This window comes from Columba livia, chromosome 9, assembly GCF_036013475.1.
Source record: "Columba livia isolate bColLiv1 breed racing homer chromosome 9, bColLiv1.pat.W.v2, whole genome shotgun sequence".
Classification (NCBI taxonomy): domain Eukaryota; kingdom Metazoa; phylum Chordata; class Aves; order Columbiformes; family Columbidae; genus Columba; species Columba livia.
In genome coordinates, this window is record NC_088610.1 from 7,839,402 (window position 1) to 7,867,400 (window position 27,999).

Genomic DNA, 27,999 nt, shown 5'->3' on the forward strand with positions numbered 1-27,999 from the left:
TGCGCAAATGAACTGCCAACCTTATGCTGGAATTACACCGCAATTACAAAAGAATCTTTCCTGATTGTTCAGTGGCAGCTTCCTACTGCTCCCCTGCGCTTGCAAACAGCGCAATTCTGTGACTGTTGAGCGGTGCTGACCACCCTCACCTCCCCTCGCAGGCTGTGGGGGCACAGGTCAGCCCGTCCCTGCAGGATCCCAGCCCGGGCTCTCCCTGCAACAGGGCCCCGCTCTGCCCAGGTAAAGCAGATTTTGGCTTTCCATTAATACACTTTTTTTTCCTAATATCACAAGAATTGCCTTGGCTTTCCACTGCAGAGCTTTGCAAATACTTCAGAAACAGGGGGGCGATACAGAAAGAAGAATTGCAATTCAGTGCTTCACCAAATTAACTATTTCATGCCAACAAAAGACAGAAAGGTGACAAATCTTCCACTGCTCTGATCTTTTAAGTCAACCAGCTTGCCCACCTGACTTTTGAAATGCTGGGCTTTAAATGCACTGCTTTGTTCAACTTACCCAGAGGACAGTTTTGTTGATAGTGAACCCTCCTTGTCAGCACACTGTGCCAGCTGTACCTGCTCTGTTGTGCTCACCCCTCAGCTCAGGGAACAGCCATGAGATTCCTCTGATTTCCTGAAGGAAATTCCTGGGCCACAAGATGAAAAGCCATCCTAGAAACCTCTTTGCCCTAAAACGGCCATTGAGATTTACTCTGAGCTCCACCTCCTTTGCTTCCCTTCGCCAGCAAAGAAGCGAAATAGCAGCATCTCCTGTCCCACTCGGAAGGTTTCCTGGTGAGGGATGCTCACTTACCCCGGCCCCGCACACCGGATCGCACCCCCGCGGCTGGCGGGGCCCCGGGAGCCGTCGGCCCATCTTCCCCGGGGCAGGACGAGCTTTTTAGGGCCGACGAGCGGTTTTGCTAACACCCCCTGGAGCAGAGCCGAGCGGCTGCTGTGGAGGCAGCAGCTCCCCGGGGACCGTGCAAGCGCCGCCTGCCCAGAGCCCGCCCGGCTCCTCGCCATTTATAGCGGCCGGGAGGAGCCAGGACCCGTCGCAGCTTCCGCCGCTGACCCCCTGGGGCGACAGCCTGGTCACAGCAGCGGGACAGGCGCTTGGGGGTGAGCGGGGGATGCGGGGGAGCTCGGGGGGGGGTGGAAAGAGGTGTCTGCCTGCAGGATGCGACCCCCGCCGGGGTGCCGAGAGCTGCGCTGCAGGGCTGCCGGCGGCGGCCGCGGGTTCGCCGAGCTCCCGGGGGCGTCCAGAGGCTGGAGACGGGCTCGGGCCGCCAGATGCCCCCCCGAGGAGCTGCGACCCTCCACCGGAGCTCGCCCGGTGCACGGCCTGGGGCAGACTGAGAGGTACCGGGAGGGTCTTGCAGTGGAACGGGAGGGAGCGGGGTCGGGTGCTGCCAGCTGGCTGCCAGCCCGGAATGGCTTCACCCTTCGCCTGCACCGTTCGGCGGGAGGGGCGGAGATTTAATTTCTTACCCTACGCCAGCGCGTCGCTAGCGGGCAGGACCGGCCATCCCGAGCCAGGGCCCTGCAGAGATGGGGACATCACAGCTGCGGTCAAGTGCCAGCAGATGATGATCCCTACGCAGTATGAACGTGTCAGTGCCAGGCCCTAATGATCTCCCTGCCTGTGATACCCCAGCAGGTGCCCTGTGCGCATCCCAGACCTTTCCTCTCCGCCGTGCCTTGCATTGAGCCTGCTCAGCAAAACGGGCATGTCCTGACCTCACACTCTTGAGATGGCAGCTGTCAAAGGGTTCGACGCCACCCACCCTGGTGACCCCCAGCCAGGGGACCTGATCGAGATCTTCCGGCCAGCTTACCAGCACTGGGCCCTCTACCTGGGGGACGGGTACATCATCAACGTGACACCTGTAGGTAAGGCTGGTGCAGCCCAGCAGGGTGCAGAGGGTTCTTGGGGTGACTCGGAAGCCCTGTCTCCCTCCATAGACCAGTAATGGGTCCTGTGTGTGTAGATGGCCTTTCCAGGAGCCACCCAGAAACCCTTCTGAGGGGCTAGAGAGGGTCTGCCTGGCTCATCCCATCCCTGCCTTCCCCAGATGAAGGGCCCCCAGCCACATTCTCCAGTGCAAAGTCAGTGTTCAGCAGAAAGGCCCGGGTGAGGATGCAGCTCCTGAAGGACGCGGTGGGGAATGACACCTACCGCATCAACAACAAGTATGATGGCACCTACGCTCCCCTCCCGGTGGCGAAGATCATCCGGCGCGCTGAGTACCTCATCGACCAGGAGGTGTCCTACGACCTGCTTGGCAACAATTGCGAGCACTTCGTGACGCTGCTTCGCTACGGTGAGGGTGTCTCCGACCAGGTAAGTAACTTGAGGTTACACAGTCACACTGCACCTACTTACTGTTCCATGTAAGCCCCTGGAATAGGGCACAGCCTGCAAACTGCATGGGGATAGCAAAGCCCCAGGCATGGGATCCAAACCATCACTGCCTCTGGCCTCACCAGAGACCCTGGAGCACCCAGATAGTTCCCTCCTACTGAATGCCACAGCCCAAGGCCAAAAGCCTGAGTGCTACCTCTTATGCTTATGGAGCAGGTGTCTTTTATTAATTTAATTATCTTGATTATCCCTGCCTGTTCTTCATTAGTCGGCCTGGGGTTTAAAAAAAAAAAAAGCTCACAGTGTTGCCATCTGATGTTTTACTTTCCCTTTGCAGGCCAAGCGAGCAATTGGTGCCATTGGGTTTGTCACGGCTGCTGCTGGTGCCTTCTCCTTGCTGGGCTTGCTCCGGGCCAGATCCAGAGAGAGACAGTACTGATGGGCCACAGGATGAGCTGGGAGCGGGACAGGGAGCCCCCGGCTGGGAGGGACCCTGGGTAGTTTATGGCCGCAGCTGCTACTGAGACTTACTAACAACTGCATTGCCCTTGCTGAAGGCATCACTAGCCTGATTGCCACATACACTTTTATTTCATTGCCTGTGATGATTTTTGTGGTAGTCTGGGAGCACTTGCGAGCCAATTCTCCATCCTCACAGCCTCAGTGCTCTGCTGAGGGCTGGTGCAAGGCTTCCTACACACATCCCGTTTTGATCAACTACATCTTGTGGGCTGTTTCTGTGAATAACCTAATTTAACCTGCTTGAAGAAACATTTTTGCTTTCTTTTTCTAAACAAAAGTTATGTGAAGGTATTGCTGAGGGTTTACTGTGTGTCCTCCAGGTGAGAGGCTGTGCAATCAGAAAATCAGAGGTTCCCAGGCCTGCCGAAGGGCAGATGAGGCACGTGGTGTGTCTGAGCCTGTGCCTGCAGCATCTGAGCTGAGCTGCTCCTCTGAGGGCAGAAGGGAGGTCTTACAGGTTCTATCCCTCAGGGTTTTAAATGAGTGCTCTGGATTTGGCATGATGGTGTTTTGCTCAGTTTTCTCCTGCCGGGAAAGTGGTCCTTTCCCTGGCTCCTCTGACTCCCTTTGGGAGCAGCAGATGCCCAGTCTGGGGGGTTCTGACAAAAAACCCAGCCAGCTTTTTCTCTGGCAGTCGTTTGTTCCAGATTGGGGTCACTGTGCCACTGAAATTTCCCTCTTCATTCCTGTAAGTGCAGTAGTTGCTGCTATCAGACCTCACCGAGCTTACTAGATGATCTTTAAGGTCTCTTCCAACCCAAACCATTCTATGATTCTACTCCTTGTGCTGCCAGAGCACTGAAGTTTAAAGAAAGACCACCACGGATTGCAAAGGCAACCAAGAGCCTCCACCCCCCAGAGCTAGGGCCACTGGCTCTTCAGTAGGCAGAAGTTGAATTTAAGCAGTTTGTAGTCCCAGCACAAGACTGAAATTCCTCCAGCCAGCAGGAAGGCAAAGCCAGTGTCCCTGCAGTGCTGTGGGTGACGTACCTGGAGAATGAGCTGTGCAGCACCGATGCCCCATCTCCAAATGTACAGAGCCCTGATACTTCCTTGTCCCAAAGCTGGCGTGTGGCTTTCATAGAAGAAAACTGTTTTGGAAAAGTGTGGTTTATTACTCTTTACCAGGAGTATCTGGCTTAGGTGTTTGGAACTATGTTATTTGCAGACGGCATGTAAGAAATTAAATCCTGTGGTGTTTTTGCCACAGGCAACTGCCTGGACTGTAAGAAGAGATGAGAGCAAAAGAGCTGTCTCTGTAAGAGGCTTGCTATTTCTGTCTGCTCTTAACATGTATATAACAGGATCAGAAGCTTTTTTTAAACATCAGTTGTTTCAATGTTTGAAATAACAAAGCCAAGACTTCTGGTTGTAATTTGTAGTGCCCTCTGTTATTACATTTAAATAAAGTTCTTTTCTAATATGAGAAAACGTTATAATAAAACTGAACCCAAAAGTCCTTTTTTGCTTCTTGTAATCAAAGTTCTTTCATGGCTAAACTAATCAGTTGAACAACTTTAAGGTGAAAGAGCAAGCACAGAGTGACTCAGCTTCTTGCTCCTGTCCAGCAGCCATGCACAAGAGCATGTTAAAACCCCTGCTTTTTGGCATGACCTAGTTAAAGAAAGAAGCCGAGGCTTAGCCCTGCTTTCTGCTGCGTGACCCCAAACCTGGGCTGGGACGTGGCAGCAGCAGAGCACAAACTGGGGGGGCAGTCATATGTGCAGCAGCTGTGCTGGCCTCTGCCTTTGCAGGCTTAAATGGGGCATTTGCTTACCAGCCTGATTTTACAGCAAACTATGAGCTTTAATCTCTCCTGTACTCAGAGCATTATGCAAGACCTGGCGAGGGAGAGCCAGGCAAGGACAGCATATGTGCCATCTCACATCTGTGATTCACTCCCGGATGCAAAAAAACGGCAATTACATCATCCAGAGAACTTGCTTGTTGTTCTTGGAAGCTGCAGCACTTCGTTTATCACAGGATTTTTCAATTGTATGTGTGCTCCTCTGTGCAGTCAAGATTAGGCCACTTATTTTGGATTGCCTTTCCATCAAACCCGGTGGGTTTGGCAGCATCTAGTGTAGCAGTGGCTGAATCATGGAGTGCAAGTGTGATGTGGAGCAACAGAAGCCATCACTTTGCTGTATATTCAGTATTTTTGAGCCTTTGTAGATGTTGGCAAGTCCTGATACCTGCTGTTGCCATGGACTAGTGTCAAGGCTGTTATTTCACCAGCCGACAAGTGAATAGTCCTCACCCATGCTCCTGGGCACAGCCAGTGTGAGCCCAGCCAGCCTCAAATGGGTGGGTTTGTGCAGGGATTTCGAACATCTGAATCTGGTGCACATCAAAGGATGAAAACCCAGCCTGTTCTGTGCAAGCCAGGGGAGTGACAGCACTGCAAAGACCTGTGCCTGGCTGCAGGGTCTCACCCAGCCCTCATCACAGTGTTCATAGGCGAGGTTAATGTAAATCTCATCCATGCTTTTTGCTGCAAAGTCTTTTGAGTTTACCGGAGGCCAGCTGGGATCCCTCTGCAGCATCCTCTGCCACTTTTGGTACTGGCTGCTTGACTGGTACGAAAAGCAGCCTTTAATCAGCCGCCAGAGGTGTTTGTTCTGCAAGACAGCATCCTGTGGAGTGACACGGCACAGGGTCGGTGCTGTTGCCCTTCACTGGAAGGGAGGAGCACTCAGGGACAAAGGCTGCCCCTTGCTACACCTGCAACCCCCCTGAGCTGCACAGCCCCTTTGGTAACACAGCTGCTAAATGGCACCTTCCTCATCCACAGCAGGCCCTGCTCAGTTCTATCAGGACAACAGTGAGCTCAGCCTGTTTAGCTGAAGCAGATAATCAAGGGGCAAGATTTTCCTACTGGGGCTGTGGGACAAGCAGACAGTGCTGCTCCTTGCAGGGGACAATGCTTAGCGTCAAATACAGCCAGCCTCAACCCACAAAATACTTTAGGGCTTAGTCATTACTGCAATATCCAATAGGACAGTCTCCAGCCTGGTCGATTGTAGGACAAGAGAGAAATGGTGGTTTCAAAATCACTGCCGAGTGTCCCTGGGGGAGTCAGGGCAGCAGGCTCCTCCCAGGCAGCTCCCTCCCTCTCTAAAGGCTTAACAGATGTGGTCTAAATAATCTTTGGGACTGTATAAAAAGGGATTTGACAGACACGCATTGGGTCATAAGGAAAAAAAAAGACCTGAGTGTTTATGCTTCTGGAGGAGGAGGATGTGACTGCAAATGGGGGTAGAATGACCTGACCAGATGCTGATTCATCCCAGGGAACAGGGGTAAACAAATGCACTCACCTCTGTAAAAAAAGTTACACAGAAGGTGACCAAGAGCATCAGTAAGACGTAAAGTCTCCAGATCCCAGGAGTGCAAAGAAACTGTTGGAAAAGACATGAACAGCAATTAGATTTAAATGCCTTGCCAAGATTTGTACCTGTTCCTAATGTTTTGAGAAGCTGACTAATATTTTCCCAGTGGCAAGCACGGAGGAGGCAGTAGGAAGTGACAGTCACTCCTTGTCACAGAGATCGTGGAAGGTTTGATGCCAGATTCCCCATGCCATGGAGCTGCCTAACTCATCTCAGCTACTTAAGCTACTGCCAAAACCTGCAGATCAGGTGCCTGGGGCAAGATCTGTTGCCCAAATACTTCTGGGAAGTGGCCACTAATGCACAACATGTGGCTCCTCTCCCTCTGGGTATGCTCAGCCCAATGCCAGGCCTCTACCTGAATCCATCCTGTGCAGGGTGGCTAGGGACAAGTCACAGGTCTCAGTCATTCCTGATGTTGGGCAGCACAGCTGGAGGCAGCACAGCTGGAGGCAGTTGTCTGCACTGTGTGCTGGCTGAGTGCCCAGGAGGGACAGGGCGGCCCGGTTCCTGAGCTCATGTTGCTCCAGGCAGGGGCAGCAGCAATCCTGGCCTGCTCAGTTTTCCGTCCAACAAGCCTCCTCCAACACACAAAACCACAATCCACTCTATTGTCCTGTTCTGTTAGGAAGAAAAGCTCAGCAAGCTCTAAGCATTTTTTTTCTTCTCCCAGTTTCCACCCAGTCTTTAGAGGTGAGAAGGACTGCCTGGTTAATCAAGCGCTTGTCAGGAGGATGTTAGAGAACTTTGAAGAGGCTGCAAATTAATTTCCAAGATAATTGTAGCTGTAGCTTCTGCTTTGTATACATAGATAAAGGGCTAGCAAAATGTGTAGCATGAAAAGAAAATGTATGTTTCATTTGCGCTTACCTGTATACCACCGTACACAGCATCAGTATCAGCGAAGAAGAGTAAGAGGCAAATTGCAAGCTGAAGGGCCAGGAGGACTGAAAATATACCTAGGGAAAGAAGAGCACTTGTGGCCCTGGGAAGGAAGTGGGTTGGGGACCAAACTCTGCAAATATGCTGGCAGGAGCTGCAAATGCTAATGCTGTGAAACTGACGTCATATAAAATGCCCTTTTGTTTTTTTCTCCCTGAAAGAAGAGCCATGGAACTGAAGCTAGAAGAGCTACTCCCCAGTACCCTGCTGCAAAGCTCACCATCTGCACTGTTTTTTCTTGAACAAGTGATTTGATGCATTCTGATTCTTCTACAACCACAGAAAACTGCCTCGAAGGGACACTGCTGTGAGCCACACCTGTATCCCCTCCCCCTGCACTCACCCCTCCATGAGCTCAGCCACACACCTGGACCACAGGCAGAAGAGGATGCTGTTGTTCTGTCGGGCTGCCCTCGCAGGTGGGACATGTGCTTCTGTGACCAAAAGAGTGTGAAGGTGGGATATATCTGTGCCTTCCACAGGAAGAGTTTTATCTGGCTTAGCATCCTCCTCCAAAGGAGCAGGGAGCCACAGAGCAATGGCAAATGGCTCAGAGATCTGGAGGTGCCAAACTCCTGGCAGCTACCAGGAGCTGAGCATCTTAAAACTATCTGGCAAGTTGGGTCAGCAGCTTCTAACACATTCCTGGCAACCTCCTCACTGACAGGGAGGAGAGGGGACGGGCTGAGGGGGTGTCAAAAGCAAGGGAATCGCCCTTTGCTTCCTCCTAGGGATTGTCCCTGAACAGGGATAAAACACAGCAAAGCACATGCAGATTTCTCAGCTGACAGAAGCCTCTGTCCTGTCTCAGCCTGGCTGCTTGCAGGGCAGACACGTTCTGGTCCCACCTGTCTTCTGCAAGTGATCAGTGCTCTGTGAAATGGGTTTGGGGCCTACCCTTTAACAAAATACCCAGCAAAATCAACTCCGCTAAGATGGATGAAGTCCTGCCCTTTCATCTATGACCCACAATTGCAAATAAGCTATCAGTCAACTGATGTCTGGAACAGCTAAATCACCTCTGCTAAACTCAAACAGAAAAATAAAGGTTATTGTGAGAGGATGTTAACAGTGATATTATCAGAGGCTTTTCTCTCTCATCTGTAGGAATGGAAGTCAGGCAAGGTAAAATTGTGAATCTCAGAGGAACTCATTTTGAGGTGTCTATTTCTAAACAAATACTTCCAAACCTCATATGCTCTCTGCATGCCAATAATACACACTTGTGCACTAAATCCAGCCTACCATCTTCTACAAAGCACACGTTTTCCAAAATAAGATGCAGTCTCCTTTCTCAGCTCTGCTGCTTTTATCTCAAGCAGTGCTCACTGAGCTTTTTTTGTAATGAGGAGGTAGGAGCTCACATAAACCAAGTATTATTTTACATTCCAGTCATTGGTGTGGGTTCAGAAAAATCCACAGCATCCCTTCCCTAGCAGCCTCTCCTGCCAGGCTTATTTTGGGGCAGGAACAGGAGTCTGCAGAGTACACGTTACTCCAGCTCTACTCACAGTCGGTGTAGATGGGCTTCCGAAAGGTCTTTCCCTTGGAAAAGGTGGAGGCCACAATGATGCAGTTGATAGAAGACAGTGGCCACAGCGTGGTGTCTTCATAACTGAGGACAGTGCTCTGGGCACCGCTGCTGGTACCGTTTCCCCAGGGGCTGGTGGGGGACAAGGTCTGGTCCTCTGGAGAGAAATGCCTGTACAGTAACACCCGGCACTTTGTTCCTGCTCTCTCCAGCAACAGTGAGCTGCAAACAGCAATTTCCTCTTCTTTCCAACCCAGCCTACTATAATAACCAGGTATCACCCACAGGAGAGAAAACCACACATTTAAAAACAGAACAAAACAACAAAAACAAAATAACAAAAACACAAAACAGCAAAGACCAAACCAAACAAAAAAAAATCAGCTTAATTTTATGGTGTGTGCCAAAATCTCAGCTCTCAGGTGAGCAAGGCCAGCAGCATTTGAGAGACACAGCTATGAAGACGTGTGCCCCAGGTGCCCGCACACTCACCTGTGGAGCATCTACGCAGTGCAAGGAAAGCGCCTCGGCCAGGCCCTGGCATTTAAGAGTATCCCCAGTGAAACACCTCCTGTCTTACCAGTTCATTTCTCTGTGATGATATTAACTTTTTCAGGAAGGTATAGCATCTTGTTAATGTGTAGCAATCAATATCCGTAGTTAGCATCAGTCCTGTTTGGGGAAGGAAACATTCCTTTGGGGGACGAGAAGGAGCATCTTGGGGGTCAAACTCCCAACTGCATCAGGTTTTTTCAGCTTTGCTGAAGCTGCAGCCAGGACAGCACCAGTAGCCATGCTGGAGTTGCTGGGTGTGCAGGTGTGTGTATATATATACACATATATATACATATAAATATTTGTATATGTGGGATTCTGTTCCTGTGTGTTTATTTCAGCCTCAGCTGATGCTGCCTTCTGTCCCGCACTGGGGGGGAACTGGGAGCAAGGTGGCCACAGGGGATGTGAACAGGGGTTGTGTGTGGAAGAAGGGAGGGTGGGAAAGATGGGCCTGGAGCAGCACTAGCTGGGACAATCGCACTTCAGAGAAAACATGTTATTGGACTGGTTCGAGAAGAAAACAAGAGGACCTTACTTGAGTTTCTGAAACCCTTCAACAAGGCAGGACTTCTGGCCAGAAGACATCCTAGCAAATACAGCCGCATTCACCAGTATCTGCAAGAAAAAGCAAGAGGTTGCCTTGGGCAGGCATTTGTGCCTCCATCACTCCACCAAGGCAGGATCAGGCATCCCTGATGGGTGCCTGACACATTCGTAAAACCCTCTAATCCCATCTCCAAAACACTATCATGGTTTTGCTACCCTAAGGGATCAGGTTTCCTCTAACATCAGATTTATCTTGCTGGTTTTTTCCTTTCCCTCTCTGCAGGAGGTGCCAGCGATCACCATGAGCACTGTGGCAGCCTTTAGAGCAGCAAGGCATTGTGAGTGTTTCACAAGTGCAGAACAGATGGTTGATGACAGCAGCAATAACACTGCTCAGCCTGAGGTTTCTCCTACCTGAAAATCTAGCCAGCCGATATAAAATCCAAAAATCTGTCCCAGCACCAGCTGTTTTAGGGACTGGGTGACAGGAGTTGAAGATTTCTACTGCTAGATGCGTGTATTTCATGTTCCTGATGCCCCTGCTGAGTAGAGGCTATTGCCAGCTATGGTAGTGGGACACGGGAAGGGGGTTGATGGTTTTAATTAACCTGAAATTGGGAAGGCAACCATGGAGTAACTCCACTGCACAGCTGCTCGCAGCACCACAGCCACCCCAGTCATTTGAGGTCTTAGAAGATGCTGAAAGCAAGCTGTTTGGGTTAAACGTGCAGCATGCTGGGAAGTTGCCTGGAGGTGTCAAAATGTGTAGTGATAACATTACAGCTACCAACAGAAAAACCCTTTCTCCAGCCAGAACACAACCATCACTTAATAAAACAGGGAGGGCAAGTAAGTGCTTTGTTTCCTCTGAACTTACTTTTGTCAGCAAGCTGTAGAAGTGCTTTAGAATAACCTGATAGGACTTTCCATTCATTGCAAAATAATAGTTCCAGATTTCTCCTTCCAAGGTGATCTTTTCCTCCTATTAGCACATACCTCATAGAATTAAGACAGTATTTATTCTCAGAGAGAGGCCATAGGATGGCATTTAATTTCCACTTCATCAGCCTCCCACCAGGCAATCAGGGACACAGCTTTCTGCAGTATCCTTTTGTAAAGCTTTACACCTGGCAGTACTTGATATTCTAGTGGTGTTTCTGCATGTAACTAATGCCTGTTAGATACAGGCTACTAGTTTAGATGCTGAAGTTTAGTCCAGCAAATAGTCACGCAGACAAGTATGTATAATTGCATTAATTCTGCACCCTTCAAGCGTGATTGAAGTGGCCATTGCATCTGCAAAGCCTTGCCAGTTATTCATGTAGTTATTTTGCAATGTTGCCCTGAGCAAAGGACCACTGGACCACACCACACCTCCATATACCCTGGGGTAGATACACACTAGCCCCCAGGTTTCCTCTGTCGCTCAGAGCTACTTCCAAATCCCCAACAAAAAGCCAGATATTAGACATTTAAAGCTTTGTTAATCCCCCCAGCACCCAAAAGCGGCCATCCCTGGCTGTGCTTACATGGGGAGGAGCTGTGTTTGCTTTGCAGCCTTCTGCCAATCGCCAGGCAATGGAAGCTGGAGTGGAGCCCTCTAGTTCTTTTGCACTGATGAGGATGACTTTGCCAGTGTGTGAATCATACCCGCATTCCTGGCCACCATGACAGCTGTCTGCAGGTTGTCCCCTGTGAGGATAATACAAAGGCAGGCTTTTCACATCTGCCATAGCACAGTGGCAGCCCAGGATGCCCATGGATGGGCAATGGAGGATGCTGGAGGAGTGAATCTCTCTCCTGTGTGCCCCACAGCCACGGGAGGAGCCTGCGGGGTTACCTGTGACCATCACACTTCTGATGCAGGCAGCAGCCAGCTTTTATAGCACAGGCTTCATCTCCTGCTTCAGGTGGCTCTCCATCACCAGGAGGCCCAGGAACACCAGCCCAGACTCTGCCTCTTCCCTTGGAGCAAGGACAGAAACACGTGCTGTTTCCCATGCGTGGCACAGAGAGAGAGACTCTCCCTGTGGTTTTTGTTCAACAGAAAAGCCATTTTTGGTGGGAAACACGAATGCTATGAGTTCAAGGCAAGCAGTGCTCAACAAGCACCAACATTTCTGCAGCTTCAGCCAAGCTATTGGTCCCTGGGAAGGAGCAACACAGCAGAGACACATGTGCAGGGAGATGGACAGGGATTTGCAGGAACTGGCTGGCTGAAACCTGCAAATTACAGTATACAGAATTACTTTCTATTGCAGTCCCAATACATTGCCATATTAAAGCACAACAATGAGCTTTCATTACGCTTCGATAACAGCTTCTGAATTTCAGCTCAGTGAGCCTTGCAAGAGCATTAGTAAAGCCAGCAATTAACAGCGTAATCAGCATCTGCTGAGTAGAAGGTGTTAGATGGTGCAGCTTCCCAGTAGGTTCTCTTTGGCAGGAGAGGAGGGGAAGGTTTGGGTCGATTTGGGGCAGGTGGTAACAAGCAGATAGTAAAGCAAGCCCCCAGTGTCACCAGCAGCCCATCAGCACAACTTACCTGTCTAGGTTGCTCAAGTCTACATCTTTTTCTAGGTTTAGTGTTCCATGGGCCAGGGTGATGACTCTGAAGCCTTGGCTTGTATATGACCCAAGTTCCTTTAAGAAATTAGCTGGGACTGTTTACAGGAAAAAAACATTCATGGTTAGAATATTCCATCCTTGCTGATTGCTTTTCTATGGTTAAATAACTGTCCTCTAAACAACTTCATAGCCTTAGCTACAGCACTGTGCCCTCTCATAGAAGTCAGCTGTTCTGGACCAAGGCTGTGAACTGACTGTTCAAATACGTGATCTATTTGTCCTTTTTATACTTTTAAAATGCACATTAACGTGCAGGTAGGTAAGATAAATTACTGGGCAGAGGATACATGATTGGCTTCATAATTCTCTCCTAAGCTTTATTGCATACATGCTGAGTGACTGAGGAAGTTGTTTTTATATTTATGTCTTAATGTGAGAATTCTCCCAAATCCCTAATTTTCAATTCTCTGATCATTCCTGTGGCTCTAAAAGCAAAGAGTTCCTTTTAACTTTGCAGTATTTTGTACACTCTAGGTACTGAAATCACAGCTTTACAATGTGATACCTAATTAGTCATTAAGCTAAGTCATTAGGCAGGGTAAGAGGAGCTATTTAGAAACCTAAGAAAGTGGAACATGATTTTGAAGACATTTTTCTTGCTGATGTTGACTTGTTTGGAGGTTTCTGTCATTAGATCTTAGGTGGTTCTAAACTAAACATTTCTGTTGTCCCTCAAACCAATTTTTACCTGCTTTCAGGTCAGTGCCACCTGAAATAACACACCACAGACCATTGGTACTGTGTTTGCTTGCGATCCTTTTGAAGTACTTCGTGAATGTGACTTGAGTTTCAAGTTTGCAGACAAATTTGAGTACAAATTTATAACAGTGTTCACATACAAAAAAAAAACAAAAAACAAAGCCTATGTTCACTTGCAGAGAGGGGACAGAAGTCTTGGCTCAAGTGTTAATACAAATTATCCTTAATAACAGTAATTTGCATGTCCACAGCAAGTTTCCATTGCTGAGCTTTAAAGCCTTTGCAAGCTGGGTCAGTAACTCAATCCTGAACTTACAGGGCAACAAATTAGCAGGAAATTTAACAACCTGCACAATACAACACACTTGCTGTGACACATGCAATTACTATGGTTCCATGTCTGCTCTGGGTATTTTGACATGTCGACATTATTTTTGCACTACATCTCCAGCCGATGCAAATCAGCTAAGGGATGTGTAGGGGCTGAACCTCGGGCTGTGTGTCTCAGTAGCTGTTGGGCTATGTGCATCTTTAACTTAACAAACAAGCAATGAAAACTTATTTGTGGTATTAACTAATGACTTCTAACAATCCCAAGGCTTGTTTCTGTGAAGAGCCACACGTGTGCAGTTGTAGTGTGGCCAGTGAGAAGGGTGAGAGCTGAAAACCTTTTAGGATTAAAGCCCCAACATAAACTCTCGTTTGAATTAAGTCCAAATAAACACTGTAAAGCTGCCTTTTCCCAATTCTATGCCAGTTTCTTGTCTGCAAAAGCTGGACACTATTTCTGGTGCTCCTTTCATGTACAGGTCATACTGTTCCCCTCTGATGTTCTGTGAAACAACAGACATCCTCTGCAGCCCAGGAGAAAATGGGAATTGATGTAGGATTGCTATTCCTTCCACAGGAGCCTGGAGAGGTCAGGAAAGTGAGACATTATTTGAGTCATTGATTACACAAAGCAAATCTGTTCTGAACTTCAGCTCATCTGAGGCCTTCTTGCTAAGGTGATTTATTATTAATAGATTATTTCATTTTTGCTGCCATCTGGCTATGGGATCAGATCACTGATTACAGTTTTAGGAAGCACAGTCTCTCCTACTTTTTCTTCTCAGTATACTTCCTAGAAACCTCAATGTTTTCCTTTACATTTAACTTGTTTTCCAGACTTTGTCCTGTCCTTTATCTTAATAACTGCATATTAATCTAATATTCCTGAATTTACAGTCCTGGGAACTCAAATTTGATGCATTACAGTGACATTACCGTGGGAAAAGAGCCATCCTAGAAATAAGATTAATTTTCTAGTTGCCACAGCACTGTTTTTCCAGTATTGCTAGCAGAAATCACACTCCTTCCACCAGCAGGGAACTGGCTTGTTCAACATTTGGACTGGAAACATAATGATTTTCAATCATCAAAACTCGGAGCTTCCCAAGTGTATTTTTAAGAGGAAGAGTGAAGCAAACAACACTGTGCTTTAGGGTGGTGTCGATAAATCTGCTAGTGGGGTTGCATGACCATTACCAGCTGGACTCGTGGACCCACAGCTATGCTGCTTCCAGCTGTAATCCCTTCTCTTTACATTGCCTCCTCCTGCAAATGAACACATGCTTTAGGCATTTATTCTGTTCACATGTTATTTCCTGTGTTAGTTTCCACTTAAGCAGATTATATAGTTTCATTTTTCCAGCAGCTTTACAGGGTGAGGACTCAGAGAAGTCTCTATCTTTTATTAGTGCAAATAGTGAAGTTGGGAATTAGGGGCTTTTAAGGCACATTAAGTGTTTCAGATGCCACTTTAGGAGCAGCATCTCCACTTTCATCAGAGTCTGCTTCTCTGGCCCTATGCTTCCACCGTGTTTTGGGGGAAGGTGAAGCACAGTACCAAGCGTGATTGAAAGCCATTTTGGATCTACTAGCCCAGATAAATGAATAGTGCACGTGCTACGAATATGTACATGCTGCAGGTTTAAAACACAGAACACTCGGAATGTACAATGAAAAGTGTTATTTCTGATACTTTTTTTTTTTTCTCCTTTTTTTTTTGGCTTCATATCCATCTGTTAAAGCAGGGGCAGCAGCACATGGGAGCGTGTTTCCTCCTTACTCTTGGCATCCATTTGCACAAGTGTTTTGTAATGATCTAATAGGTCTTTCTATCCATCACCAGTGACAGGCTCCCTGCAGCCTTCTCCTTGGCAGAAGCCTACATGGTCCTGTGTCTTTTGACTCACTGAGAGTAAAATCCTGTGTCAAATTCCGTGGTTTCTTTAAAACTAGGTTCCACATGAATTTCATGCCATATCAATGATGAAGGGAAAGACATAATTATTCTTATCTAGCTGGTTTTATCTTCCAGTCACCTGCTTTTAAGACTTTCACTGATGTTCTGTGCAGAAACGGGGTGGTAATTTTCAGTGTAGGATGCTTTTAGCCCTCCAGCTCTGTTACTTTACATGCTGCCAAGGCTCATTCGCCCTCACAGTCCCCTTCTGCTGTCGTGTGGCTCTGCCGCTGCCTGCTCTTCCACAGGAGTGAGCACCAGCCCGATGACTTCCCGCAGTGCTGCTGAGAGAGCTGCCATCTGCTTTACTTATTGATTAATCTCTCTTGAGCAAAAGGTGGAAGGAGAAAAGATAATGAGGCAGTTAACTGCAGAGACCCAGAACCCCCCCAGGCTAGGATGTGCCAAGGTGAAGAGCAGCCCCTTTCCTTTGTGTCTCCTCCTGTGCTACTCCCACCCACACAACTCTCCATACTTGTGGATGAGCCCCAAGGCTCCATCTCTTGCCTCCTCCCCCGGTCTCTCTGAGACTTGCTGTTCACTCACCTGGAGGAACCAGCCTTGGATTCTCCATAGGGATGTTCTTTTGCTAATCAGAGATAACAGCCTTTAGCATAAGGGCATAAAAACCTGCCTCTGTGCTTCCTTGGCTGATTTGTGCTCTCTGCACCACATGGTCAACAGTGTGGTGCCGCCTCCTGCCTGCAGCAAGCAGCAACCAGGCTTCCCCCCTGCCTCCTTACACTCCAGTGCTTCCAAATCAAATTAAGAGAGAAAATGCAGACAGCCCTAAGGAAAATGAGTGCTGGACTATCAAAAAGCAGCCACAGTGCTGCAAACCTGCTATGAGGTTAGAAGATAAAACAGAGCAAATTCCAGCTGTTATCAGCAAGACTGCAAAGGAATTTCCCCTACAGGCATTTGAGCTTGACTTGTGAGTAAAGCCCCATGGGCTGGGTTGGGGGTGTCCCTGCTTTGGATGTGTGCAGAGGATGTGAGTCACATTACCAAGTGTGTGGCCTCAAACATTTTCATGTCCAGCAGATCAACCTGAATCTTCTTATCCAAAACAACCAGTGAATGACAGCTCACCAAGGCTCCACACACAGGTCCCCCAGGGCAGAGGAATTCTGGACGGGAACTTATGGATCTTCTGAAATCTGATTAAAAGCAGAAGGTTAATTGGGACTGCTTATGGGAGAGATGCAGAGACACAAGTCCTCAGCTAGTGCAGACAAGTGCTGCCCTGCTGTGTTCAAAGGAGCTGAGCCCAGTAACTGCAAGCAACAGGCTGTCCTACCCACCCTCCTGATCAGCAGGTCAGAAGCACCCAGGAGGCCAAAAAGTACTCAATAATTAATTTGCACAAGCTCAGCTTGACGTGAAATAACTGAGAAAGCAAAACACTCAGAGGGGCTGGCACCTGAGTCCTGCTTGGCGTTAGACAAAGCAGAGAAGACACTATCAGAGAGGAATCAGCTTGCCGCAGGGACCTCAAAGAAGTTTGGCAATGTGTCTGAGGAAGAGATTTGTGAAGATGCAGTATGGAAAAGGGGTGCATCTGCTGGTGCTGTGCACCCACTGGTGTGGATAAGCACCATCAGCCTGCTCTCAGCACGCCGGAGGTGATGTGGGAGAGCCACGAGGAGCCTGACCTTCACTTCCAGATGTAGATGTTACATCTGCAAAGCAACAGACACCAGATGCTTGTCCCTCACATCTCAGTTTTAAAAATGGGTAAGCTGGTTAACTCTTATTAAGTTATATCCATGCACACTGTCAAAAATTCACACCCAAATTTCTTTCTACAGACAGCCTTGACGTTTGTTTCCTCCTTGGCACCACAATACAGACTGAACACATGAGACTGGGCTGGATGAAGGCTCTATAATTTCATCATGGAAGCTATTTCCAAGAGACTGCTCTTCTCACACACACATTACCCTCTAATTCCTTTACTGTCATTGCCTCACAGTATCCAGCTTAGCTGACAGCTGGTCTTATAATATGTTTAAAAATGTGAACATTTAAGAAAGAATCATTACGCAAATAGGCTAATGAGACCAATGCAGACAGCAATAGCTCCTCCTTGCGCTTTGGCACGCCACCAGCACTGCCTCCCAGCTGGGTGCAGACTGGACATGTCTGCAAAGAGAGCTTTACATTTTCATACCTTACAGAAGATTTCAGAAGTTGTTGTGTTTTTTTTTTTTTTAATTACATGAATTTATTCTGATATGTAGATCCAGTTTTGTTCTGCTGCTCATGTGAGCAGATACCACCTGCAAGGCTAGTTTGGTGGAAATAACTCTGGCTCTGCCATGAGCTTTCTTTTGGTGGACTCCAAACCTGTTCAATGTGCACATATTCAGTGTGGTCTCCCTGGTGCACTGGAGGAGGCCCAAGAAGAGATTGTACAATGTGCCTGCATCTTGGTCCCACGGGAAGAGTATTTTATTGGTTGACACTTATTAATTTCTTCTCATTAATTTGCATCAGATAGTAATTTTCTCTCTGTCCTTTGAGGAAGTATTTGGAATATGATTTTTCTCCTCTCACAATGAATTCATCCATTCATTCATTACTGTGTGATTATCTCTGTGGTGTTGAAGTATCCAATATATTAACAATTACTAATGAAAACCTAGGAGTAGACATAGGGTGTGTGATTTGTCCCGCCACTGCAAAAGATTAATATTTTGAATTTACTGTAACAGGCACTGCAGAGCTGAAGTCTGTTATTTTGTTATAGCAATATGAATTAAATAGTGTAATCCTGGACACAGTCAAGTTTAATGTTTCCATAGGGGTTATTTCTTCAGTATTTCAGTGGTATTTGGGCTTGGAATTGAGATGGAGCCTGCCATGGGTTTGAGGGAGTCCCAAAGGACTCCTGAGCTCTGCAGGTTTCATCTGTGGTCTCACAGATTTCTCACAGCATTTACAGAAAGTAGGTGAGATTTAACAGGCACCAAAACCAGCAACACTTAATCTCAACAGAAGGAGCATTATCCTAATATTTAAATGATGAAAGGTTTATTAACTAGATTAAGAATAGTTATTGAATTGTGCTGTGAATGACATAATTGAAAAGCTCTGCATATATTCTCCAAATCCCCTCAGGGTAACTAAAAGCACTCATGCTGCTGCTGACTTCTGTTTGTCTTGAATTAGCAGGGACTTTCATGGCTACACCTGCCTCAGCAGTGTCTGGATGTCTTCCTTGGCAGGAAGGGGCTGAGAAGGGACACCCATTGCACTCTACCTCCCCAAATGCACCCAAGCATCACTTGCCGCATGCTATTTGCTGTCTCTCCATATCCTACGTCACCACCTGCCTCCTAACCAGGCATTTGGGCAACACGTTCACACTAGAGATTAGTCCTCGCTAAATGAAATCCTTCCTTACCGGCTTCCCTTGGAAGGGATAACGCCCCACAGGTCCAGTCCATCTTCTGTCAGCGTGTCTATCTAAATTTAAATAAATATCTGGTTACTCTGCTGTTGCCCACTGCTTCCCCGTTCACATCCCCAGAGGTCCTTCCCGAGCAGGGTCAGGAAGGCATCCTGCCCACAGCACCACCCTGCTGCATGGGCACCTTGTCCAGGATTTTTCTCTGGAGATAGATCAGGGTAGATGGGGTAGAAAAAAAAACTAAAAAAATCCCACATTCCCAGTAGCCTCTGCATCGTTCAGTGCCCCAGGTAGCCACTTACTTTTTGACAAAGCAAACGAGGTTGATCTGCTTGCAGGTATTAATCCTCTGGGCTGATACAGAAAATCATCTGTTTCTTCAGCCTCCTTTAGGCATCAACAGTGCTTGTTGTCAAGGCAGTAGGGACAGTGGGAGGCACAGCCAAGGTGAGAAGGAAAAGGGCCATCACCACCACATCTGCCACCGACTTTGCAAACAGCAAGAGCAACAGGGGCAATGGGGTGGGAACAGCCACTGGCGCTGCCACTCAGGGGGTCCAACCCTCCTGTCCAGGAGCAATGCAACTCAGGCTCTGCCTCTGGGGATGACAGCCTTATTCTGCTTTGTTCTGTCCACATCCCCCTCCTCTTTCCCAACCCTATTTCTGGCACCAGATAACTTGATTACAGAAGCGAACAATATTCCAAGGACAGAGTGACAGAGAGTGACAGAGGGCTCAGAGCTGGTGCCTGCAGCATGGAGTCATCCCTCATACTTACCTTGTAGGACATGAACACACACACAGTGTAGATGAGTCTAGACATTAGGAAAAGTTTCTTCACCCAAAGGGTGCTGGAGCACTGGAACAGGCTCCCCAGGGAGATGTCACCACCCCCCAAGCCTGACAGTGTTCACAAAGAGACTGAACAATACCCTGTCATATGCAGGGACAGGAGTTGGACTCGATGATCCTTTTGGGTCCCTTCCAACTCAGGACAGGACATTCTACAGAAATTCTGTAGAGTCCCAACATGCCAATGACAGGGAGGCCTATGATGAACTTGAAGGCATCTCTGTAGAGTTTGAAGTTCACTGGCTTGGGGTAGAGGATGGATCTCACCAGGTCACCTTTAGCTGTATTGAACCCCGCATGAAGACACGTCCCATATGCTGTGTATGTGACACAGCCGCAGCGTACCGCGCCAGCGCTGTTCAAAGACAGACAACATTGCACAAGCCTCAGCCATCAGGTGGCCACAAGCACTTCTTGGGGACAGCAGACTGTGCTGGACTTGAACTGCGAAATGAAACCTGTTCTCTGACCAGTCTCTGGGGTTGCTGCTTTCCCTCTATTGGTAAGCACATGTGAAATAAATACCAGTTTGCAGCACAATGGCTCTCGCTGACCCTCCGCCCTTCAGCTTCGTCTGTATGACTTCTGTCCTGCAGAAGAGGACGTGTCTCTGACAGTTCTCCAGGCTGTGGGTTTTCCAGGGCATCAGACCCTCCATGAGGGGTAACTGAAATGTTTTCACCTACGAACAACAACATGCAGCTTCACTGACATGGGATTTAAAAGTCTATTAGATTTTGCATATTAAAAAAACAACAGTACCCTTTAGGTACTTAAGCTTGTCTGACTGATTATGTAATTACACATTTGAATTTATACTGACAGCCATTACAGTCTTAGTTTCAGAGTATTCAGATGGTTTCTCTGAGCATTTTGTATCAAGGAGCTTGGGTCAAATTTTGCCTTTAAACTAAGTTCATGCCTTGTAGTGGCTTTATGTTTAGGTATAGCACTGACCCCTGTGCTCGTACACTGCCTGCCTGAACAGAACTGCTGCAAGATCAGAATTCAAAACCTCAAAAAATACATATTTAGTATAATTGGGTATTTTTACTTTCTATTCCTGACAGTATATTAATCCTACTTGTTTTTAATGTGGATAAGAAATGGCTATTACACAATTGCAGTGTTTCAAAATCCCAAGACAACTGTGAATTATTCAAGCCACAGTTATTCCATATCCTCCTGCAAACTGTTCTAATAAATAGTAAACAATTTGCTGCCAGAAAAGATAGAGACATCTTCCTGACAGATAACCTGCACAGGGCCCTAGCATTTCAAACTCTAATGTTGCACCTGTAAGCATCCCTTCATTCACAATGCAGCCTCCATCAATCAGGACAGCGTCACACGGGAGAGAGAACTTTTTTACCATCTAAAAGAGACACATCTGTAGGGACTAAGTAATGAGACTCCAGCTCTTTTCAACCTGTAGAACAATACAAAACTGAATTTTACTTGTGCACAAGTTCTGGGCAATTAAAAAAAGTCTTGAGGCACACACAACATTACTAAACTTTGACACTGCATGGTTTAAGGCTGGTACTTCTCAGAAATAATACTGGCTGAAAAGCAGCAGCACAAAGATCAGCCCTTGTCTAAACATCTCTCTCCAAGTGGATGTCTTCAGTTTAACTTGCTTAGTGTCCATAAAGCACTCTGACCAGGAAAACCTATCCAAGGCCTTTACGTCTCCCATCACCCTAGCAATTGCCCATCTCAACATCTTTGCAAGGCAAAAATAGCTATAACCCCTATTTTATGGGCAAGGAACTGAGATGCAGGAAAGAAAGCTCACACCTCAGTGGGAGCCAGGTACCTAGTCTCCTTGAAAATTGCTCACAGGCTACTTGACAAGATTGTGAAAGTAGCCTACAGCAGAGCAGGGAAGCAAGTCTCGGAAGGCCAGAGTTGTTTTCTAGTTGCTTGTTTGTGAAATTTAATTTTGCAAGGTGTTCTCGACTCTTAACACAAATTACTAGGTTCACCTGTATCATTATAGATGCCACAGGTACAGATGATAATGACACAGATGCATCACTACCGCCCAGCACAGGCTGTGCCCACACTTCGCCCTGCCCGGCTCACCCACCTCTGCCCCGTTCTCCCCGCAGCTCTCCCTTCACGTTCCAGTGGTAGAAATCAACAGGACCTGTGCAATTCCTGATACCTTTCAACACGTTAGTTAATTATGGGGAAAATGAGACATGGGTGACTCACCTTCACTCATTGTGCAGACTGTAACATGGGCTTTGTTGTGCTCCTCGACAAGGTCATGCAGCTTGGTGGACTGCTGTTGATGGCAAAGCAATTGCAGTGTTGAAACATCAATACGCAAGTGAAGCAGTAGGTTACAATTCAGTGATTGTGCTAACATCACAGAAACTGAGCTCTGCTGAGTTATCCAGGGGAGGTTTCACATTGCCTGTTAGAAATCAAGATGCGAGTTCATCGAGTTAACCTAGAACAAGCTGCCATGGGACCATGGACCTAATTATCTGTTTGCATCTGATTCATGCTGCTGTATTTCCCTCGACTTTCAAGGGGCTATTCCTGCTTTGTGCCAGAGTAAGTCTCATTAACTGCAACATTGCTATCTGCAGTCCCTTAGTAGAGGTTTTCTTTTTGCTCAACAGTTTCATCCTTGCTATGAGGCTATCAACAGGACAACCAAGTTGTAAAGGTTATCTTTACAAAACTGCCGTTGCAAGAAGAAAAACAGAAATTCTAATTTAGCTGAGTGTCTGTGTTCTGCCAGCTTTTGCAATCTAATTCAGACAATTACATATCCTGAGATAATGATGAAGTTAACTGTCATTGCAAGGCCATTAGAGAGAATGCCTTATCTTGATTTAAAAGTTGCAATTGCAAAAAACTACTCCCCGAGTGTGGATTTCTTCATTAGCATTGTTCATGTGAAGATGTCAAGCCAGTATGAAGAATATCCGGAGGCCCTAAACATTGTAATTCTTCCTGCCAAAATTATCGGTCACATTTTAAACCAGCCTTGCTAAAGAAAGCTGAATGGACCATATCTGTTCTTTGTGCTCTGCAATATCAGGACAGACACCAATACTTTATGTACAAAGGTGCTCTCAAAGACATACGAGTGCTTGTTCAACATGGGAGTGACAGTCATCCTACAGATATTAGTCAGAGATACAAAAACATGATGCGCAACCAACACACCTGTGCTGGCACAAGCCCCGGCTGTTCACAAAGCCCTGGCTGAGGTCGGTGTGAAGCAGCGATAAAAGCACCGTGCACCAGTGAGCACAGACTGCCCCAAGTCCCACAACCCCAGGGGCCTGGGACCTCAGAGGGAATGCCATGTGCATCTCTAACAGCCCAGGGAAAAGCAGAGTCAATTCAAACAAAATCCAGCTCCTGGAAGGGCAAATTATTTACCCCTGGGCTGCACTTTGCTATACCACCTTCTCGAGGAACCTTTCAAAGGGCTGAATCTTGCACTTCACCAGTAATTCAGTGCAGGAACAATGATTTTAGTGGTGAATCTGAAGGCAATGTGAGCCCTGCCTGGCCCTGAAGCAGCCCATGAATATGACAGTGGGGTCAGTGCACCCAGAGCTGCTGTCCCTTCACCCCTACCACCACCTCTGATCACATCATGCACTCTGCAGGAACTGTAATTCTCAATGCTGTCCTCTAACCCTTCCATTTTCCCTGAAGATTAAAAAACATTTACCAGGACTCAGGAATCACTGGTTCACTTTCACTTTTAAATCTTAACAATCCAGAGGAATGTGATACCTGATACCCAGACCTGAGAGACTAAAACATTGCCTGCAAAAATCCTGTTCTTATCTCTTTCCTGTCTGTGCGTTCATCCATATAGTTTCTCTTTTCTACCCTTTCATATCCTTCCTCCATTTGATTTTTGCCTTCCCTAGGTATTTAAAGTGGGTCCAGAAATCAAGGAAACATTTTCCAAATTCCTAACCAGACTGTTCTGAGATTCCAGCAGGAAGCACCATGAACCTCACCTGTCTGCATGAGGATACTCAATGGCAGGCAAACATTGCATAAGGCTCAGCTCGATCTATTTGCCTTTGTCATAGAGACTGAATGTTTCAGGTTTATCACAGGTGAGTGCTTTAGGTCAAAAAGTGAATGAGATGAGACTATTAGAAAATTCTTCTAAGCAGCTGCATCCATGGCAGAAGTTTGAATAAACAAGCCCCACTGAAATCTGGAAATAAATATTGGTTATTATGGTATCTAGCTAACAACAAATTAATTCAATGAGGTTTTTGAGAGATTTGACCACCACTTGGCTTGTCTGAAGGAGCGATAGACTTTTCTGTAGACTTGGTATAACTAAAATAGCCACTGAAAGAGCTTTCTGCATAAAGACTGGAACTGAAATGAATTATTCATCTGATGAATTCGATCCCTCAATGAAAATTTAATGCTTTCTTTGACATTCAGCAGGACAAAGAGACAGGCACTAAATCAGAATGCCAGTCTTTGGCCACTGAAGCTGTATCTGGACTGAAATACCACAAGCTGAGGACCAGTCTGCCTCCAGGCATCACCATTTATATTTCAAACACAAAGCTTCAGCCTTGGATGGAAGAGCAAGGTTCTAATTAAATAAACTTTTTAGAGTGCTACACCGAAGTTCTCTTCAAAATCATCTCCAGGGGGCATTGAAAGGTTGGTAGTATCAAATCCAACCAATTTCAGGAGCCCTGGAGCTTTTCAGGTATTTTGTAGGGTTTCAAACAAACTCTGCTTAAAGTTCAGACAAATGCTAGCTTGGAGTCCCAGCATTCACAGCTCCTTTACATTTTAAAGACATCCATGTAGCATTCATAATCCACTAGAGTGAATACAGGTGGTATGACAGTATCCTGTATGGAAACTTCTGCTTACAGGTTGGCAAAATATATGTCCAGCATTTCTATACACAAACCCAGCACGTAACAATTCATACATGTCTCCCCTTTTATCCACAGGATGTGTTTGGTCTGTCATCTGTAGAACAGATTTGCAGTGTGTCCTTATTTATGCAGGAAAAAAACAACTTTCTTGCAGCTAAGTCATAGGAGAAAAGGAAGTTATTAGGTGAACAAGGCAATTATAAAATAGGGATTTTGCAAATGTTTTCCTCTATTCTAAAGCACAGTCCTGATTTACACTGCTGTTGAGGCCACAAGCAAGATTGTACAGTGCTTTGTATAGTACTGCCTTTAGACTAATAAAACAAGGCTATTAAAGAGGAAAACAGTGTACCAGTAAAACTTTCACTGCATACCATTATCAAGAGCCTACGTGAAAGGGCAGAGTTACAAATGTGGCCATGGTCAGCCCTAGCAGTTGCAGAAAGCACGAGCACCCCAGGTGCACGTCACTGCTCAGCCATGAGGCAAGATAGCTCATGGGAGATGTTCAGTCAGGAATAAGGGCCTACAGCAGAGAAGGAGGACATCAGTCCCCCATACTACTGCACTCCAAGAAGGCACACAGTCACCATAAGGGGTACACTTAGCTCTTACAAGTATGCAGCACCAAGCATCCTCTTAGCTTCGTTTTCTTGCCTGTAACCTCCTGCAAGGAATGTGTGCTAATAGCCATAAAGGAGGTTCACCAACTTTCCTTCACGGCTCATGCCTGTCAAATGTCAACCACCACATCCCAGTGTGCCAAGGTAAAGTCTTCAAAACACTTCAAACCTGTCCCACCAAGTACTAGTCTGACTTACTGACCTCTTTAAAAAGCAACTTCCAAACATGACAGATTTCAATTTCAATGGCATTAGGGACACACACCAGCTGCCTGTAGGAAGGTAGAGAAGAGTTCCCCATGTTGTAGCTTAGTCACATAGGTTAAGACTTCATGTGGAAAATAGTACGCCCAAATAACAATAACACAACTAAAGAAACAAGTCCTGGGGGCACCATATGGCTGAGCAGGACAGACAAACCTGTCAGGAAGCTATTGTATTTGAGGGGACTTTACACAGAGGCAGAATTTTACTGTTTCCTTGCTGAAAAGATCATCTGTTTGCTGCTAAACCCTACGATGAGCTTTCCAGAGGGCTTTTAAGGAGAAAACGGCAAAGGAAGCCAGTCACAGTTTGCTGTGCCCTGAACCCAGGTGGAACTGGTAGCATTTTCCCCAGACTTTGCCTGGCATCACTGAGAAAATAATGAGTTCAATAGAGAGCAAGGGATAGTGATTTTGCACCTTTCCAAATGTCACCCACACAGTTTGCACTTTCTTTCTACTAGGGTGAGTAGCAAGAAGTTCACCTGAATTTGAAAGGAAGAATTATTAGGTCATGCTGTCACAATTGCCTACTTATATGTAGACCATACCAGATCTTCTTCTCTTGTGAGGCCAGCTCCAGACTTGTGGTGTATGCTGTGACACATGTTGCTGTCTTCTAATGACCTAGGATAACAGGAGAAAGTCAGACAAAGGAGCTGCCTGCCACAAAGAGGCTGTTGACACTCACCCAACTTTCTTGAATTCTTTTACAGAAAAGTCCCAAGTATGTTGGATTTTCAGCATCTGGATACAACTCATCTGCAAGACCAAATAGAAAAAAGTCCTTTTGCCATTCAAGGGAAAAGCATCTCACTGTTACAGAAATGTTTCCCCATGTTTTAGGAGAAAATTTGAGCTTATGTAAACAGGATTTGCAGGAAGATGATGACAGAGCACCCTTGGGAGACTCCAGGTACCTTCACTCCTATTTTCACCCACATTGTCCCTGCCGTTGTTCTTCTCCATTTTATAGATGACTTATCTTTAGCTGTGCCTTCATGATGGCTCTGTTTATGACAGAGTCCATATCAGCCACAAGAGGATCATCTGAATTACTACCAACAGGTAGTGCTAATGTGGACAAATCAATCCAGGTCACTTGCTTCCATGCGTATTTGTGAAACTCGTCCTAGAGAAACAGAGCACAGTTCAGTGAAAAGCCCAAAATGCTGCCTGTGATGATGTTTCCTGACTCTGGGAAGCATATATGAGATTCCCAGAGAACTACTGTGGCATCATTGCAGTCATAGTAAATGTAAGTCCATAGTAAAAGGGATGCTTGTATCAGTGTTTTCCTACTAATCACTAAGGCACTTCAAAGGCAATCTTGCAGTCATCTCCATTTGCTTTGATTCATGCTGTGGAAGAATTTCAAAGACTAAACCAAACCAGAAGCTTCAACAGCTACTGGGTGCATATTTAGTCTGTGGGATCAGACTAGAACTACTTTGGAAGCAAAAGCCTTCTGAAACACATCTGGTGTGGACATTGAGACCTCAGCACTAGGTGCTTTGCTCTACAAAACTCCTGTAACACCGTGTTACTTGTACATCCATAGCCAAAAGCAACACAGTTTTACTGCTACAGATGTACATCAGACTGAATCACGCTTTAATCAGTTTAGTCTAATGTAACTAGTTACAATGAGTAACAGATTACTCATTTAGTGGTTTGAGTGCATTTATTTTAGGAATATCATTGCAATGTTGAGCATTAACTGCTTTAAACATTTGCTGTGATAGAACTGGGTTGGGTTTTAGTTTACAGTCATGAAGACCTAGAATATAACTAATGCCTAAAACCCAGCTCCTTAAAACCTATCTACTTAGCATTCTCCAATAACTTCAAAGCAGAAAGGCCACTAACAGCCACAACTTCTGAAGATGATCCCTCCACTGAAGCCAGTTGGCTCATATACATAAAGGAAGGGAAAAGGCAGAGCTGTTCTATGGAAGATGTTATTGGCAGAGAACAGCTGCTGGACCCTGGACAGCTGGAATGCCTGAAGGCCGTTTGGTTCCCAGCCTTCAGGAAGTGTATCTGCACTCTTATTAGTGTAAATGTGTCCTTCTACATAGTGTTTCAAACTCCGCAAATGAAAATGGTTAGTTCTGCAAAACTTGACTCATCCCTGCCACTCCAATTCCAAACATTAACTTGCTACATCATGCAAAGACAGACAAGCTGCCCCATCTGTGAAAACACTAGGTTCTGCAAAACACAATGAGCTCAGACAGTTCACCTACTATTGTTCTGAGCAGAACAACATCCGCTTCTTCCAAGCTGCAGCAGATACAGTTTGCCCACACATCCCACTCTGGCTTCCAGTAAAACAGCAGCAGCAGAGCCCCACAGAACAAGATGTATCCAGCAATGCACAAGGCCTTTCGGCAGCCTTGGGTTTTGTACTCAGTTATCTCCTGTACAGCAAAGAGAAAGCATTCTTTGGTAACAAGTCTGACCAT

At 46.5% G+C, this 27,999-nt stretch overlaps 2 protein-coding genes across 3 annotated transcripts; one reads left to right on the top strand and one right to left on the bottom strand.

The window, feature by feature from the left end:
- Window positions 1–780: 780 nt before the first annotated feature.
- On the top strand, window positions 781–4,348 carry PLAAT1 (phospholipase A and acyltransferase 1). Of its 2 annotated transcripts, none has more exons than XM_065073640.1 (4): window positions 781–1,124; window positions 1,660–1,895; window positions 2,078–2,346; window positions 2,705–4,348. In XM_065073640.1, the coding sequence occupies exons 2-4, from the start codon at window positions 1,757–1,759 to the stop codon at window positions 2,804–2,806; spliced, it is 510 nt and encodes a 169-aa protein (XP_064929712.1). In that variant the 5' UTR covers window positions 781–1,124; window positions 1,660–1,756; the 3' UTR covers window positions 2,807–4,348. The 2 variants fall into 2 exon arrangements, with proteins under 2 accessions (XP_064929712.1, XP_064929713.1); XM_065073641.1 differs by having other exon boundaries at window positions 846–1,124; window positions 1,663–1,895.
- On the bottom strand, window positions 3,958–27,999 carry LOC102096193 (probable cation-transporting ATPase 13A5). Its single transcript, XM_065073228.1, is given in 26 exon segments — window positions 3,958–5,525; window positions 6,210–6,290; window positions 7,152–7,240; window positions 8,735–9,012; window positions 9,848–9,927; window positions 10,736–10,840; window positions 11,388–11,497; window positions 11,500–11,550; window positions 11,699–11,823; window positions 12,404–12,521; window positions 13,940–14,096; window positions 16,481–16,585; window positions 16,587–16,632; window positions 18,882–18,943; window positions 19,186–19,237; window positions 19,239–19,375; window positions 19,668–19,705; window positions 19,915–20,058; window positions 20,267–20,423; window positions 21,003–21,101; window positions 21,103–21,170; window positions 21,962–22,148; window positions 26,083–26,158; window positions 26,223–26,295; window positions 26,519–26,663; window positions 27,781–27,999. Coding segments are annotated over 26 exon segments (3,207 nt in total). The 3' UTR covers window positions 3,958–5,120.